This window comes from Ctenopharyngodon idella, chromosome 5 (genome assembly GCF_019924925.1).
Source record: "Ctenopharyngodon idella isolate HZGC_01 chromosome 5, HZGC01, whole genome shotgun sequence".
Taxonomy (NCBI): Eukaryota; Metazoa; Chordata; class Actinopteri; order Cypriniformes; family Xenocyprididae; genus Ctenopharyngodon; species Ctenopharyngodon idella.
In genome coordinates, this window is record NC_067224.1 from 14,141,647 (window position 1) to 14,158,180 (window position 16,534).

The following is a 16,534-nucleotide window of genomic DNA, read 5'->3' on the forward strand; positions in this document are numbered from 1 at the left end:
GAGAAATAAGATTCTCTGGTCTGATGAGACCAAGATAGAACTTTTTGGCCTTAATTCTAAGCGGTATGTGTGGAGAAAACCAGGCACTGCTCATCACCTGTCCAATACAGTCCCAACAGTGAAGCATGGTGGTGGCAGCATCATGCTGTGGGGGTGTTTTTCAGCTGCAGGGACAGGACGACTGGTTGCAATCGAGGGAAAGATGAATGTGGCCAAGTACAGGGATATCCTGGACGAAAACCTTCTCCAGAGTGCTCAGGACCTCAGACTGGGCCGAAGGTTTACCTTCCAACAAGACAATGACCCTAAGCACACAGCTAAAATAACGAAGGAGTGGCTTCACAACAACTCCGTGACTGTTCTTGAATGGCCCAGCCAGAGCCCTGACTTAAACCCAATTGAGCATCTCTGGAGAGACCTAAAAATGGCTGTTCACCAACGTTTACCATCCAACCTGACAGAACTGGAGAGGATCTGCAAAGAGGAATGGCAGAGGATCCCCAAATCCAGGTGTGAAAAACTTGTTGCATCTTTCCCAAAAAGACTCATGGCTGTATTAGATCAAAAGGGTGCTTCTACTAAATACTGAGCAAAGGGTCTGAATACTTAGGACCATGTGATATTTCAGTTTTTCTTTTTTTAATAAATCTGCAAAAATGTCAACAATTCTGTGTTTTTCTGTCAATATGGGGTGCTGTGTGTATATTAATGAGGAAAAAAAATTAACTTAAATGATTTTAGCAAATGGCTGCAATATAACAAAGAGTGAAAAATTTAAGGGGGTCTGAATACTTTCCGTACCCACTGTATATGCCTAAAACTCAAAGCTGCAGTCCGTAAGTTTTGCCTCTTTGTCGCCATCTCTGTTTGAAACCTGCAATTGCAGTTATTTGTGAAGTTAACATCTTTACATGGGTTGTGCCTCGGCACGGCTCTTCAGCGCGGATGAATGTAATGTTTGCTGTCAGTCACCGCACCGATGTGGATAGTGTACTTCGGAATCACAGATTGTAGCCTTGGAAGTATGAAGAATTTTCACCGGAAAATATCGTCTGAACAAGTAAGTAAAATGTCTGGCACTTTTGTTCTGACCAACTGAGAAAAAAAAGAATTACGATAAATCACGCTGCTAATGGCCAAATCTAACGATCGCTTCGCTCGGATCACGTCAAACCGTGCAAATTATTATCACTGTTATACTTTGTTCTCAAATTGTTAATGTTAACAACATCAGCATTGCGTGACTATGTGTATTTAGTGTGTATTAGCGTTACCTGTACATTTCAATTTCTGTAGCCACTCCACAGTCCGAAGTATTTTGCTTTTGACTACGGATGAATCTAGAGGTTGTCACTGATGATTGTCATTTGGACCTTTCTGGATTACAATCCGCCATCAAAATGATTTTAATTTTGAAGTTTAATTTTGAACACTGGCTGGTTCTGTACTTGCTCAAAAATATATTTTGGATCATTTTTAACCAAAAAAAGTTACAGACTGCAGCTTTAAGCACTACATTATTTTAATTGCATCACTGTAAGTATGAATTTTGTATACTTATAAACATGTTTTGTTCCAACACATTACCCACTCCATATCAGTATAGATATCCAGCATGATATTTTTCCCCATTGAGATGTGATGTGTTTTCAAAGTGTTCCTTTAATTTTTTTGAGCAGTGTATATTTTCCTCTGTTTGAACCATATGCTTAACCCTTATGCTGTGTTGAAAACCTTGTAACACCTTTGGGGTTCCTGGTCAAAAATGACCGGCCTTTTAAAAATTACTTGTAAATTTCTCGTTGTGCTATATTATCACCAAATATTGAGTTCAATCTTTTTGTCAACTTGTTTTGTATTTTTTTTTTTTTTTTGATCATTGGCCTCATTGACCTGAGCCTCATTGATTTTAGGATAAAGTTCATCTCTGTGAAAAAGCCTGTAATACTCAAAATAGTTTGTTTGTGTACATGAATGTGTGTGTGTGTGCACAGTAGCACAAGAGTACATGTATCCACGCATGCACAGGTCTGAGGCCTTTATCTTTTCAAGCACACATGTAAATATGTGAAAATGAACATGATGATCACGCTCTTTAACACTAAATGTTTCTCTTATTTTCGATCTCCCCCATTCATTTTCAATGGGCGGTCATTTTCGACCAAAATAAGCTCAGATCGCTGAGGCCTACAATCAGTAAGTTTAAAAAATAAATACTAATTGAAAGAAAACAAGATATCCAATATTTGGTGATAATATATAACGTAACGAGATTTATAAGCTATTTTTATATAATTATCCCAAATTTTTGGGGAAGTAGTTATACCATGTATGAGCGAAGTCAGTAAGTTTTAGTCCAATACAATAACATTATCTAACATTTTCAGGAAATAGAATATCCTCTCTGTCTCAAAATGACCTGAACACAACATGAAGCAAAAAAAAAAAAAAAAAATGGTATTGCTCCTTTAAATATGTCAAGAAATGTTGAACAAGGTAAAGTAATAGCATAACAGTGTTAAACAGAAAATACAGACTCTTTTATGAACATGCCACATTTATGAATACAGAGTTGAGGCATGAATTTTAAGTTGTCAAACACTGAAATATGCCAGCAGTTGTCACATGCCTGCTCCATCTCAATAGAGGGTGATGTTACAGGCTTTCCTATCATTTGATCAGGCAGAGCTGTGGCCACCTCCTGACATTCATGACTAATTTAAAGCAGGACGCTGCAAGCATACACCAGGCTTGCCAAGTCACCATGGCTGCAGTAAGGATGGGCAAAGGGAGGGGGGGTTTGGTGTCTCTAGGGACCTGCTTCTAAAACAGACGCAACAGAAAAGATGCCTCGCACACAGCAGAGCTGGAGGGAAAGAGCGCTGTTCTCCATGGCTAATGTCATGCATCTCATCGTACTACTTCTCTACTGTGATGGGATGAACACAGGTTTGTGCACATCTGTTTTTTAGTTTAGTGTGACATTTACGTGGCAGTGTTATGTTATTTTCAAGCTTTGACATTATGACCTTGCTATCTGAAATTAAATCTTCTTGACCGTTGGTTTTTCCAGTGTTTCTGGGGGATGTTAAAATAATTACACAATACCTGAATGTTTTTAATATTATTCAATAAGCTGAGGCTTATTATAGTAAAGCAAATCTCATTTAACCTTGACTAGGCCTCTCTCTAGTAGAATGGTGAGTTAGTATTGTAAATTCAATGCATCATTTATTATGACACAATGTCTTTTTTTCCAGAAACAACCCATTCCCCAGAGTCTGATCCTGTAATTACAACCAAAAAAGCTGAATCCAGAGGTACGCTTACCCTTTCATATTTTATTAGCCAACACAAGCATGCATTTGACATCAACGGATGTATTTAAAAGTGTAACAATGATAAAATACATGATTAATATGCAAGTTTAGTCAACATTTTATGAAAAATAGCTGAATTTACTCTACAAAATTGCAATGAAGAGGTTTGTTTTGCTGATCGGGCTACACATGTTTTGGCATACAGGTCAAAGTCAAGTCATTATTGAAGAGCTTGCAATCCTGACACCCCAATATATAGAGCTTTTATGTAACTTAACTGATATACCAAATAACCCCCCGTACATTACTGGCTATTGGACTAAAGATGGACAAGAAATTGAAAACTCTGAAGAAACTGTAAATAGAAAAAATGAACAGTATATTCTTAAAAGGACGTAAGTGGATGTCTATTTCACAAAATAATCATGTGTCATTTCTATTAAATGTCAAAATAATGCAAATAAGAAATGTTAAAGAAGTAAACTAACAATTCAGTATTACTAAACAATGACTTAAGACTGCTCTAAGTTGTTTAACCTTCTTCATAGTTTCAGTATACAGGCCAGTGACCTGGGAAATTATTCATGCGTCTTCAGAGAAAATGAGGCACAAGTAATATTTGTTTTAGATGGTATGTTTATCCTTTTATGCACATCTTGTAATGGTTTTATTGGTTAGACATAATCATATTTATCACTGTTACAGATTTAGGTGGTTAAACTGATGTATTGTGCTTTTTTTCAAGTTCCGGTAATGAAAGACAAAAGAAACAAGCCAGTAGTGAGCTACATTGGAGATTCAGTTGTACTCGAGTGTAAACTCAAATACACGCCAAACACATGGAACTGGTACAAGGCAAACAACACTGAAAAGGTGAATCAGAAATGGGGAATATGGGAATGATATTTCTTAAATGAGACATTACCGCACAATAAAAAGGTTATTCATATACAGTGTTGTTTTATATACTAATAGTTTGAATTAGCATTTATTTTTATAATTTTCTTTGTTTATTTTAAGTTTTAGGAATTTTGTTTTCTATAATATTTGTGACCTGGACCACAAAACCAGTCATAAGTCGCATGGGTATATTTGTAGCGATAACCAACAATACATTGTATGAGTCAAAATTATCGATTTTTCTTTTATGCCAAAAATCATTAGGATATTAAGTACAGATCATGTTCTATGAAGATAGTTTGTTATTTCCTACCGTAAATAAATCAAAAATGTATTTTTGTGAGTGGATATGCATTGCTAAGGACTTCATTTAGACAACTTTAAAGGCGATTTTCTCAATTTTTTTTGGCACCCTCAGATTCCAGATTTTCAAATAGTTGTATCTCAGCCAAATATTGTCCTATCCCAACAATAGGATACCCATGGAAAGTTTATTTATTCAGCTTTTAGATGATGCATAAATCTCTCAAAAAAAAAAAAAAAAAATCTCAATTTCAAAAAATTGACCCTTGTGACTGTTTTTGTAGTCCAGGGTCACATTTTTTATATTTCTGTTTAGCTTTATTTTTTATTTTATTTTTAGTAATTTTAGTACTTCAAACATTTGGCAACACTTTACAACAAGACAAGGTTGTTAACATTAGTTAACTACATGAGTTAATTAACAATGAAAAACTACTTCTAAAGCATTTATTCATTTCAGTTTTAATTTAATATTTATATTTTATTTCATCTTTATTTCAGTTACTGAAAATGATTTTTAGTTGTAGTTTGAGCTTTGGTTAACAATAACAGCACTATTCATATCAATATTTTTCTCTTCACAGGTGCTCATCAATGTCACTGCAAACCCTCTTAACTATAAGATCCTTATTAATGGAAATAAAACAAAACTGACTGTACTGAATCTGACTGAGGAAGATTCTGGAAAGTACATCTGCAGTGCTGAGTTTGATATCAAACCCAGTGAGTCTTATGTAGAGCTGAAGGTCATGTCGTACATTGAGCCTCTCAAACCCTTCATGGCCATAGTGGTTGAAGTCATTATCCTGGTCACACTGATTTTGCTTTGGGAAAAATGCAACAAGCCAGAACATAATTCTTCTGCAGGAGGTACAGTATTACTTCACTGATTAAAGGAATAATTGTTCATATTTATGTAGAGCTTTAACAAATAAAAACTTAAAATTATCAGCAAATTATCCTTTTGCAGGGAATGATGTCTACTCTGAACAAACCAGCAAACTGTAAGTGTGTTTTCAGATCAGTTCATATGATTTTAAAGATTTACTGAAGACGGATATGATATTTGGCAAAACAGTTATGATTGCTTCGAAGATTTTCAGACATTGTTAGTGATGGTGCCGATTTCTGTTCTAGCACTCATGATGACAACAATGGAGTGGAGAACATCACGGCAAGACAAAGAAAACTGGAGCACTGAGATTTTCATTTAAACAGATGAAAGAGCAGCGTGTGATTATTTAGAAAACATTTTATTCTACTTTTGAATCTTGTGGCTTGAATAACATAATAAGCAATAAGGTTTTTTGTCTGTTACAGCAATACCATATATATTTACATTACTAATATTACATAATTATAAAGTATGAAGCATGTTTTCATACTTCAATATAGTGTTATTGTAAACGGTTCAGGGTTCATATGACCTTTTTTGGACATTAATTTGATAAAGGTCAACTAATAATGAAACTGGTTCCTGAAGGCTTTACTAAAGGGTTAGATCGCTTTATGTGATGAACGTTTTAGGCTTTTATTCAAAAATAAACATCAACACATGCATAGAGGTCAATGTAAGGCAGCTCAACTGCTTGATTGAGAGGTTTGTTCATCATGTAAAGTGATTGTATCACTTAAGAAGTTTTGAATTAAACCACTCAATTCTTATGGATTACTTTTACGATGTCTTTTTGTACTTTGGGAAAGTTTTGGTGCTGTGGACTTTCAATGGAGGGACATAATTAAAGAGCAATTATTAAAAATATCTTAATTTTCGTTTCAAAGATAAAAGTCTTTTAGGTTTGGAACAACATGAAGGTGAGAAAATGAAGACAAGTTTCATTTCTGGGTGTTGACCAACAATGTGTAATCTTTTCATCCGTATGAAAATACTTTAATTCAGTTCTATTTTGAGTGATTTTTCCCCCCCCTCCATTTCTGCCACTTGATGGAGTTTGAGTTCCTTGCCACTGTCGCCTCTGGCTTGTTTAGTCAGGGAAACTTAATATTCAGCAATATTATTGATCTGACATGCACTGACACTATTGGATGAGAACTGAACTGAGCTGGATGATGAGATCAGTTTTTTGCAGAGCTTCTTTATAGCTGAATTGAACAAATTTCATATTTGATGTACTTTACACAATTATTGAACCGAAATCGATCAACACTGAACTGACTTCAACTGAATGACTGTTTACTGTTGTCTTTTTAGAGTTGCTTTACAGCAGAGTTCAATTCTGTTTGCATCATTGAATCGTTATTTTACTAAAACTGTAAAGTTTCTTTGAAACAATCTGTATTGTATAAAGCACTATATAAATAAAGGTGACTTGACTTAAATCCAAAACAAAATCTTCTTTAAACATCTATTTTTTTAATCAAACTTGAATGGATACAAAAACCACGCAGATGTATATATTATGTTTATTGACACTCAGAATAATCATAACTCATTCTCACTGTGGTTTGTTCAACAAAAACTGCAGCAGCAGCCTCAGAACAGCATCATTCCAGCCCACTATGTCTCCGTCTGTGACTCTCTCATACAAGCGCATGCTTTCTGTGCCCCAGCATAAGTTCTTCCTGGCATTGTTGCCATCAGCCCTTGGACTCAGAGCCAAAGTATTGAGCTGATAGCAGAAAAATGAGAAGAACTGCCCATCTGTGATGACAGCCTGAGACACGAACGGCCTACTCACATCCTCTTCACTCCAAAAGCCTTGACAGAACAAAACATATTTAGTTAAGGAATAAAGATTTATTTTTTTGTAATAGAGATCATGATTCTGAATGGACAACTAAATAAAATAATGTAATTTACTACAGGTTCTGAAAAAATGGTAATTGCTGCAGTCTATTTAAAAAATATTAATTTGAATTTTTTTTTTTCTTTTTAAATAAATTGGTTTGAATTAATGGTTCAATGACTCACTCATAAAGACCAAAGACTATAGATACAGAAAGACGGTTCACTCCTTTTAGTTATGAATGGGAGAAACTACGTCCCGCCTTCTAAGTAAAAAAGCCTACCAATAAAACCTGAGACTCGCGCTTAGGACTGCACATGCGCATTGGTTCGTCTAGCCTGAAAAATGAGCTTTTTTAACATTATTTGAGCATACGAAACAACATTTATGGGACAGTTCATGTCAGATTTCGTTGTTGTTTGAAAGATGTTACTTAATTGTGAGTTTGCCAAGCAGTTTTTTAGATTTCAGGATTCCTTCAGATAGGTCTTGGTCTTGGATGCCTGAAATAGCTGCCTTGGAGGCGTTGCACATATGGCCGCTGAGTGAACAGACTTTCCTTGAAAGGGACTTTGTAAAGACTTCACTTGTTCATTACTGGATGAATCAGCGTTTTTGAACAAATCTCTGGAATGAATTATTCAATAACAAATAAATTTATTTACCAGTCACTTGTCGCCACCTACTGGTGTAACAATGTAATTGATACAATCTTTATTAGAAGGGTCAAGTTTATTTCAAAAGGAGAGTTACCAATGCAGATTTGAATGTTCCACTGTGATTGTCAAAGGTTTAAAAGACATGGCCGAATCGTCATTTAGGAATAAGATAGTGTGGGTGTTTGAATCGAGTTTGCGTTATTTTAACGATCAATCATGCAGCTCTAGTACATTTTAACCTGAGCTCATTCACAATTCTGTCATTATTTAAAAAAAAAAAAAAAAAACACCCAAAAAGATCCAAAGATTAAAGAAATACTAACCTTGATACATAGCCTGTGCCCCTGTCCATGCAAACAGGCTGGCAATACCATTCGCTCTTAGTGAAACCTCGACTTGATCAGAGAGGCCTTTCTTGCTCATTTTGTCCCTGCGAAACCTATCAGGGACCATGTGAAACTGTGTGTGACCATAGGAGCATGGATCTTCCAGTTTGGCACCTGTGGAGTAAAAAAAACATGCACATACTTTCAGTATAATGGATTTAAATTCAAAACTAGTAGTCAATTTCTCATGTACCACTGGCCACAAAAGGCTGTGCAGTACAGCAGTGTGTCTAAGCTGGTATGTACCTCAGGTCTAACAAACAAACTAAAAATATTTAGGCAACGGCTATTTACACTAGGTGAAAATAGTGATAGATTCTATTTACACCATGTAAAAGTATCAGTTCTTTGCAATAAGAGTAAATAGTATTTAAATGCTATCTATCCTTTATATTGGCAGATCTCATGCACCTCAGTATTTTTGTACATTAACAGGATGCACTAATATCATAGAGTGTAAATGATTATATTTATTACAATTATTAAATGGATGCTGCCTTATTGGGAGAATAAAAACCCTCCCTACACCTTCCCCTAACCCTACCCAATAAACACTTTTAATATTATTAAACACTCGTTCGCAGTTTATTTCCACTTTTAGAACATTATTTTCATTTTTATTTAAAATAAATGTGAGCTCGGCAAAAGGCGGATTCGAACCCCCATCGATCGCGTTAAAAGTCAGGTCTGCGGGCCTTACTCGCTACTCCTGCGCCACTGAAGACGTTGAATTCTGCACGTCTTTTTGTGTAAATAGCGTTTGCCAACATGAGACGCTATTTGCACAGTGTGAATATAGACACTCCGAAATATTTATTATAAATAACTACATTTAAATAATTTTTTAAAGATTCATTGGGAACCCCTTGGAAGTTTGCTGAGGACCCCTAGAGGCCCCAGTGATTTTACTACAGGTAATGATGGGAGAAACAAAGCTTTTGAACCTTTGAATTAATTGAACCAATTGCTTCACAAAGGGCCTGTTTACACCTGGTCACTTTATGCGTTTTCTCTGATTGTGAAAAGTCCATGTCTAAATGCCCTCCGAAACACTTTCGAGGCGGATTTAAATCCATTTGCACAAACCACTTCAGGAGGTGGTCTGGGACGCATTTCAGTCAAAACTGAACAGGTCTAAATGCATCTGGTTGTTGAAACCACATATGTAAATTTTACTACTCCCAAAAATGCTCAAAAATAAACGTGAGTGTGTTATAGGCTAAATAACATGTTATAGCCAGATGTGACAGCGCTACTGCATGCATCGCAGCAGATGAGTAGCTGAGTATCTCTTCAGCAAGCTGACATGCAAACTGACGCAATTGAAAGTAAGTCGCAGACGCTCAAAACACAATCATCTTCATTAAAAGTAATGAGACTAAATGATCTTATCAGGGCTGTTGCCACTCTCTCCTATTGTGGTCTTTAATTTTGAAATTAGCTGATGATCAATAAAATGCAGCTCATATTAGTTGCTTTCGGTGATGTGAACTCCATTAAAACTGCATATAGCGCGGGAATTGAAGATCAGATTTATATCCGTTTTGCAGACACATTTATGTGGCCAAGTGTAAACGGAATCGTTTTAATAATTCATATAGTATTTCTGATCAGTAAAAACGCATTAAGTGACCAGGTGTAAACAGGCCCAAAATGATTCAGTTTCAAAGAGCTTGAAATGCCACACGATGGCGCCCCCTGCTGGTAAGAACAGTGTAGAAGCAGCAAAAACTCCCAACAGCCTAAACATCCATAAAACACCTTTTACAAATCAATTGCAAATGTTTTATTGATTGTGTAATCTAATACCATTAAATATGAAGTGTCTTTTATAATGTGTTATTTTATTAAATTCTAGGGCTTGTTTTGTTTGTTTTATAGAGAGCTTCATTAATCAGACCAATAAGAGACTATTAATCTCAACTCACTGTAAATCACTAAAGCAGCTTTGACAATCTGCATTGTAAAAAGCGCTATATAAAAGGTAAATTAAAAAAACTCTTTCTTTTTATTATACAATTGTGTTAATACTGTCTAAAAAATATAAAATCCAAGATCAGGTCAAAACGATACAGACACTGGTTCATGGGTTCACAGAGAGGCGGACCGCTGAAATTTCAAAACATTTTGAAGCAGTTACATTGTAATGAAGGAAGCCTTACTGAAATCACGTGACTTTGGCAGTTTGATACGTGCTTTGAATCACTGGCTTGAAACAAATGATTATCAAAGGTTTCAAAGCTTCATGAAGCAGTGTTTTGAAAGCACCCATCACTACCTACAGAGTTGCTTTTCTACAATTGACACCAGCCATGTGATAAGAGACACCAATGATCAATAAATAATTACAAATAATACAATGATTTTTGAAGTATAATAGTGAACACTTATTTCACGATGTAATTAGTTATTTAGCCTAAATGTAAGTGCTTTACAGTTACCAAGCAACATGGGAACTTTCTCCTATTAATATAAAATTAATTTAAAGTTACAATATTCTGTTGCATCATGGCATATCTGAAGAACAAAACCTGGGAACAGACCAGTGTTTGTAAATGTTAACTAAAACTATTAAAAATCATTTTTGTTAATCGAATTAAAGCTGAAAGAAAATAACAGATGAAAACAAACTTAAAATTTAAAATGTTAAAGTATACAATTACTAAAACTGAAATAAAAACTGAAATAAAAATACATTAAAGCTAAACAGAAATACTTAAGAACACAACAAAATTACTAAAATGAAAATTGAAAATATAAAAATAAAAGCTAATTTAATATATTAGCTATAATATTATATAAATCATGTACTAAAATAAGACTAGAACAGACCAACCTATGAAGATGTTATTGTCATACTGTCTCCTGAACAAAGGGAGGCGGTCAGGAGCCAAACTGATAGCAGGAACTTCAGCAGAGGTCTCTGCCTCAAGAGGAACAAACTGTAGGAAATGACATCACTCTTAAGCACATATAATACATTAATGCTATTCGTCCAAACTATTGCAAGACAACAGCAATTACCACAGACTTTGTTAAAGTTACAATTAGACACTGCCTGACTAAATTTGCATAAATTATATTCATCATAAACATTGTGAGTTATGGTATCCTACCTCAGGAAGTTGTTGTGGGATTCTGATCTGACTGTGAGGTTTGTCATCAATCTGGAATCTCATCGGTTCAATCCGCCCACTCCTGTGTCCTGCTGGAATAGTCCTTTCTCCCCGTAACCAGTAATAGTTCACTTGAGGGTCAAAATCTTCAAAAAAAATAAATATGAAAATACATAAATAAGAAATTAAATTGAACCAGAACGGCCAGAAAAACATACTTTAAAGTCGGTATGAAACGGAAGTTGCGATAGACTTTTTTTTCCTCATTGTGGCATATCCGAGTGAAATGGCTTCTTGAACAAGAAAAAAAAAAATGTAGGGTGGGACTTGATTTAGTTCATCTGGGATTGATTGGATTGTTGTGGTTTGCTATAGAACTTATTCAGAGCACGGCCTTGACAGGTACGAAAGCAAGGCTGTGAGGGATAGATGTACCGAGTTTTCAATGGCATCTGCTATAAAAAGCTTTATAAAGCTCCCAGATCACTTATAATTTTCCAAAGCTCATGTTGTCTGGAGTTTGTCTACTGACATTTCTTGGAAAGATATTTCTGTAGTGTTTAATCAGCAGAACAATCCAAAAACACATTAAATAACAGTACAACCCACTGAAGAGATGTTTGTCTATCCCTCACAGCCTCGCTTTCATTCAAAGTTGGCGCTGATGTGAATAAGGTCTATTGCTGTGATCTCATGTGATTGACAGGTTGTCCCGCCCTCACGCTAGTAAACACGTCATCAGAGAAGAGACGTCGTTGCAAGAGGGAGGGGAAGATATTTTGATTTAAAATTACGAGGGCACATCGTAAATTAGGTGCAAGAATAAACCATTCATAATAAACATTTAAATATTAAAAAAAAAAAAAAAAAGTAAATTTTGATTTCATTGTGACTTTAAGCAATATAAAAAGAAATATCTCACATTACTGAATGAGAAACCTGTATGTTGCAGTAAAGAGTAAACATGGAGATCAAACTCACCTAAACTAGACAGACACAGCACGGGGTTTTCTTTGGCCAGAAGGTTTTTTAGACCACACACCATGTTCCTTAAAAACGGAGTGACGAATTGCTCTTGCTCTTTGTGGATGAAAGTTCTCCCTTTCTTCAAGTACCAATGTTCTTGTAAGATGAAGCTGCAGACTACAGATCGCACCTCGGACAACACAGACTCATCAATAACCGGCGCGGACTCCGCATGTGTGTATTTCTCTGGCAGACCGCTGAGATAGGCCGTTTTGGTGTAGTGCTGATACCATTTATCCGCGTTGAGAGCAAATGTCGGCGGATAAATCACGTACTTCTTGCGCTGAACGCGAGTGAGCGCTCGGATCTTCTCCTGGGCGGTGCGCGAGCGCAGCTGCTCGAAGAACTCAGTCACCACGCGCCTCTTCGCTGACTTACTCTTCGCGGTCCGAGAAGGGCAGAATAGGTGGATATAAACTCTTTGCTGTAGAAGCTTCAACCTGGACATTTCTGTTACAGACGAGGCGTGCTGATGTAGTGGAGAGAAAAGGATGCAAGGGCAACCTGCTGCAAGACGCCATGTTTCTCCCACATGATGTGTAGAGTTATTCTTCTGTCATTCAGTGTCACTGTTTGGTTTTCTACTGCCATCTGCTGGAGTGGATGAGGCAAGAATAAGACTAAGCGTTTGATGGTAAATGTGTAAACTTCTCTATCCAGCAAATCATTATTTAAAAAGGTATACATATACTGTATTTTTTTTAATAACTATCATGAAACCACCTTGCATTTATTTTGGCATTCTACCTATTCATTTATAATGTGGTATTCAGGAATTTAAAAATGGAAAATATTAATTTTCAATAAATTTGGTTATATTTTTGACTAAATTTCACTTTTAAAATTGCATGTTTACTAATAAAGATATAATAAACTATACAAATATATTTATAGTTGTTTTTCTCTTTTCTTGCTTTTTTCTGTTATATTTTTGTATGCATTTAATATTTGGATTTGAACGAAAGTGCAAAATGTTATGTTTATTCAATAAAAATATGTAAATCTCCCGAAAATATGTAATGTTTGGTAACATTTCACCTCCAAATAAAAAAAAATAAAAAAAAGTGTGAAATTAAAATCTGCGTAATGCAAAGTAGCTTGCCGACTTTTATTTTAAAATCCGCAGAACGTGAGCACCGGATGTAAACAAATCATCAGCAGCAGTATGTGAGAGGTGGATTTTCAATGGAACATGGACGTTGTTTGTCCTTAAACAGTGCAATGACAGCCCGCAGTTTTTTACTAACCTGGCAAGTTTTGCCTCTTGGACATCATTTACGGCGTGCCTTACCTGTGAAGGTGTTTTTTATCTTATGTACACTCTGTTAGTGTTTAAGTTCCGTCTGTGTATGCTCTGAATTTGAAGTGCGCAGCAGGCTTATTCGACTGTAAGCATGATTTAGGAGAGATGATGTTGCTGAGGTTTTGTTTGTTTGCTTGTTTGTGTCAGAGCTTCTGCTCTTCCACGCGGGATGAGGTTCGTTTGGCAAAGGAGGCCAGCAAGAAATACGGAAAACCTGAACCCACTATATTTTCTAAAATAATTGACAAAACTATCCCTGCAGCTATCATTTATGAAGATGATAAGGTAAGTTTGATTAAGATAGTGATGGCTTTGTGAAATATTATAGTGTTAATCATTGCAGTTAGATTTTTTGTAGTTTTTATTTTGTGAACATTTTATAAATTAATAGTATGCATATCAGTTTGCATGTCAAATGTATTTTGTTGCAGTGTTTAGCATTCAGAGATGTAAATCCCCAGGCTCCTGTTCATTTCCTGGTTATTCCAAGGATTCCCATTCCCAGGATCAGTGAAGCACATGATGATGATGCACAGGTTTGTTTGTCCATATATATTTTATATATTTCTTGGCTTAGTAATTACAGTGTATGACACACCGCTAAAATGTTGATGTTTTTCCATCCAGCTCCTGGGTCATCTCTTGATAGTGGCCAAAAACGTAGCGAAGAAAGAAGGACTGGATGAAGGGTACAGAGTTGGTGAGTGAAATAGATTTTAATTGAAATAGGTTCATTTAGCAACTATATTATCTTTACTTCTGCTATGTATTTAGTGTAGTACACTATTGCTCGGTTTCACAGATAAGGCTTAAGCCTAGTCCCAGGCTAAAAATGCATGTTTAAGCTGTTTTAACTGAAAGCAACTTGCACTGACATATCTTAAAACATGTCACTGCCATTGTTTTGTCTTAAGATGCTTGTTTATAAAAGCTACTTAAATGTCTTAATTTAACTAAGGCCCACTCCTGGTTTAAAGGATTAGTTCACTTTGAAATGAAAATTAGCCCAAGCTTTACTCATCCTCAAGCCATCATAGGTGTATATGACTTTCTTCTTTCTGACGAACACAATCGTAGAAATATTAATAAATATCCTGACGCATTCGAGCTTTATAATGACAGTGAGCGGGATCAATAAGCATGAGCTGAAGAAAGTGCTTCCATCCACATCCATCCATCATAAACGTGTACTCCACACGGCTCCGGAGGGTTAATAAAGGCCATCTGAAAATGAAGCGATGCGTTTGTGTAAAAAATTATCCATATTTAAACAAGTTATGAAGTAAAATATGTAGCTTCCACACAAGCCACCTTCCGTATTGATCATACGCAGAAAGTGTAAAACTCTTGCAGTTCAAAAAGCTTATGCTACGTCCTACACCTTCCCTATTCAACTTACGGAAAAAGTGTAACTGACGTGACGCCAGTTTACACTTTCTTCGTAACTTCAATATGGAAGGCGGTCTGACGGAAGCTACATATTTTACTTCATAACTTGTTTAAATATGGATTTTTTTTACACAAACACATCGCTTCAATTCAGAAGGCCTTTATTGACCCACTGGAGCCATGTGGAGCACATATTTATGATGGATGGATGTGGATGGAAGCACTTTCTTCATCTCATACTCATTGATCCCGCTCACTGACATTATAAAGCTCGGATGTGTCAGGATATTTATTAATATTTCTGCGATTATGTTCATCAGAAAGAAGAAAGTCATGTACACCTATGATGGCTTGAGGGCGAATAAAGCTTGGGCTAATTTTCATTTCAAAGTGAACTAATCCTTTAATCTAAGCCCTGTCTGTGAAACCAGGCCTATAATACCATATCATTACCTTTTAATGTATGTAATAATTATCTGTCATTATTATTTACAGTCGTTAATGATGGAAAAAATGGGGCGCAGTCCGTGTATCACCTTCACATTCATGTTCTTGGAGGACGGCAAATGAAATGGCCTCCAGGATAGATGGACCTTCTGTCAAAATGAAAGTAATGTTCTGCATTTTTGGAGCAGATCAGCATAACTGATATTAAATAAAATGAAATTTGTTGGATATCATCAAAAATGTTTGTCAAATAACGAGAGAGTGGAAAAAATGCAATACTGTTTTCTACATTAAAACATTTTTACTGGATTTTAGTCTGCAGTTGACATCAACGAGCTGTTGGGTAACCTGCATTTAGCTGGGTTGGGTTGCCTTTACTATTGTTTACTGTCATCAGTGGGTAATTAAAATGTTCTGGTGAGTTTTGCAAGTGTCCCAGGTTGATATAGGATGTTTTGAGCAATGGATAATAAATGTTCAGCATATGCAACAAAGTACTGGAAAGAAGGACAAGAAGTATATAAAATGCACAATGGGTTTTATTCATGAAATAAAGCGGAACAGATTTCTTGCAAAAAAATGTTGCATTAAATGCAATGGGACTATTTACATATAAATGAATTAAAAACCATTTACAGTACACAGCAATTCATTCTGCCCATGTTTCATGAATAAGGGCCAAAGTGTCTGATCTGAAATCTTGCATTAGAACTGGTTTGGCCTCAGTTAAGGTCACCCTGTAGAGCTGTTTCACTGGTGACAGGTGGTGTGATCAAGTGACCTTGGTGGTCAGTCTGCATGTTTCTATGGCTCACGCATGAGTGTTTATATTAACTGAACTTTCACCTTATTTGCTGAAACATCAGATGAGTCGGTACAGTTCAGTCATCAACTCATGTCTGTGCTGACTGGAAGAAAAAAGTTTGTAATAATCCTAA

At 35.8% G+C, this 16,534-nt stretch overlaps 3 protein-coding genes across 3 annotated transcripts; 2 read left to right on the forward strand and 1 right to left on the reverse strand.

Moving 5' to 3' along the window:
- Positions 1-2,709: 2,709 nt before the first annotated feature.
- emb (embigin) lies at positions 2,710-6,195 on the forward strand. Its single transcript, XM_051894744.1, has 8 exons — positions 2,710-2,949; positions 3,261-3,320; positions 3,526-3,715; positions 3,869-3,951; positions 4,066-4,193; positions 5,108-5,393; positions 5,494-5,527; positions 5,661-6,195. The coding sequence occupies exons 1-8, from the start codon at positions 2,847-2,849 to the stop codon at positions 5,722-5,724; spliced, it is 948 nt and encodes a 315-aa protein (XP_051750704.1). The 5' UTR covers positions 2,710-2,846; the 3' UTR covers positions 5,725-6,195.
- Positions 6,196-6,933: 738 nt separating this feature from the next.
- On the reverse strand, positions 6,934-13,004 carry mrps30 (mitochondrial ribosomal protein S30). The gene is given in 6 exon segments (XM_051894743.1): positions 6,934-7,242; positions 8,253-8,429; positions 11,152-11,257; positions 11,432-11,577; positions 12,413-12,854; positions 12,856-13,004. Coding segments are annotated over 6 exon segments (1,257 nt in total). The 5' UTR covers positions 12,979-13,004; the 3' UTR covers positions 6,934-6,979.
- A 568-nt stretch (positions 13,005-13,572) lies between these two features.
- Positions 13,573-16,017, forward strand: hint2 (histidine triad nucleotide binding protein 2). The gene is made up of 5 exons (XM_051894745.1): positions 13,573-13,756; positions 13,908-14,045; positions 14,192-14,296; positions 14,388-14,460; positions 15,645-16,017. Exons 1-5 carry the CDS (start codon positions 13,643-13,645, stop codon positions 15,734-15,736), a joined length of 522 nt encoding a protein of 173 aa, XP_051750705.1. The 5' UTR covers positions 13,573-13,642; the 3' UTR covers positions 15,737-16,017.
- The last annotated feature ends 517 nt before the right edge of the window (positions 16,018-16,534 follow it).

Excerpts from the sequence above, each read along its gene's own strand:
- emb (XM_051894744.1), top strand. The coding sequence starts at position 2,847 with ATGCCTCGCACACAGCAGAGCTGGAGGGAAAGAGCGCTGTTCTCCATG. Across the intron at positions 4,194-5,107 it reads AGGCAAACAACACTGAAAAG|GTGCTCATCAATGTCACTGC; the intron begins GTGAATCAGAAA and ends TTCTCTTCACAG. Across the intron at positions 5,394-5,493 it reads ACATAATTCTTCTGCAGGAG|GGAATGATGTCTACTCTGAA; the intron begins GTACAGTATTAC and ends ATCCTTTTGCAG.
- hint2 (XM_051894745.1), top strand. The coding sequence starts at position 13,643 with ATGGAACATGGACGTTGTTTGTCCTTAAACAGTGCAATGACAGCCCGC. Across the intron at positions 14,046-14,191 it reads TCATTTATGAAGATGATAAG|TGTTTAGCATTCAGAGATGT; the intron begins GTAAGTTTGATT and ends ATTTTGTTGCAG. Across the intron at positions 14,297-14,387 it reads CACATGATGATGATGCACAG|CTCCTGGGTCATCTCTTGAT; the intron begins GTTTGTTTGTCC and ends TTTTCCATCCAG.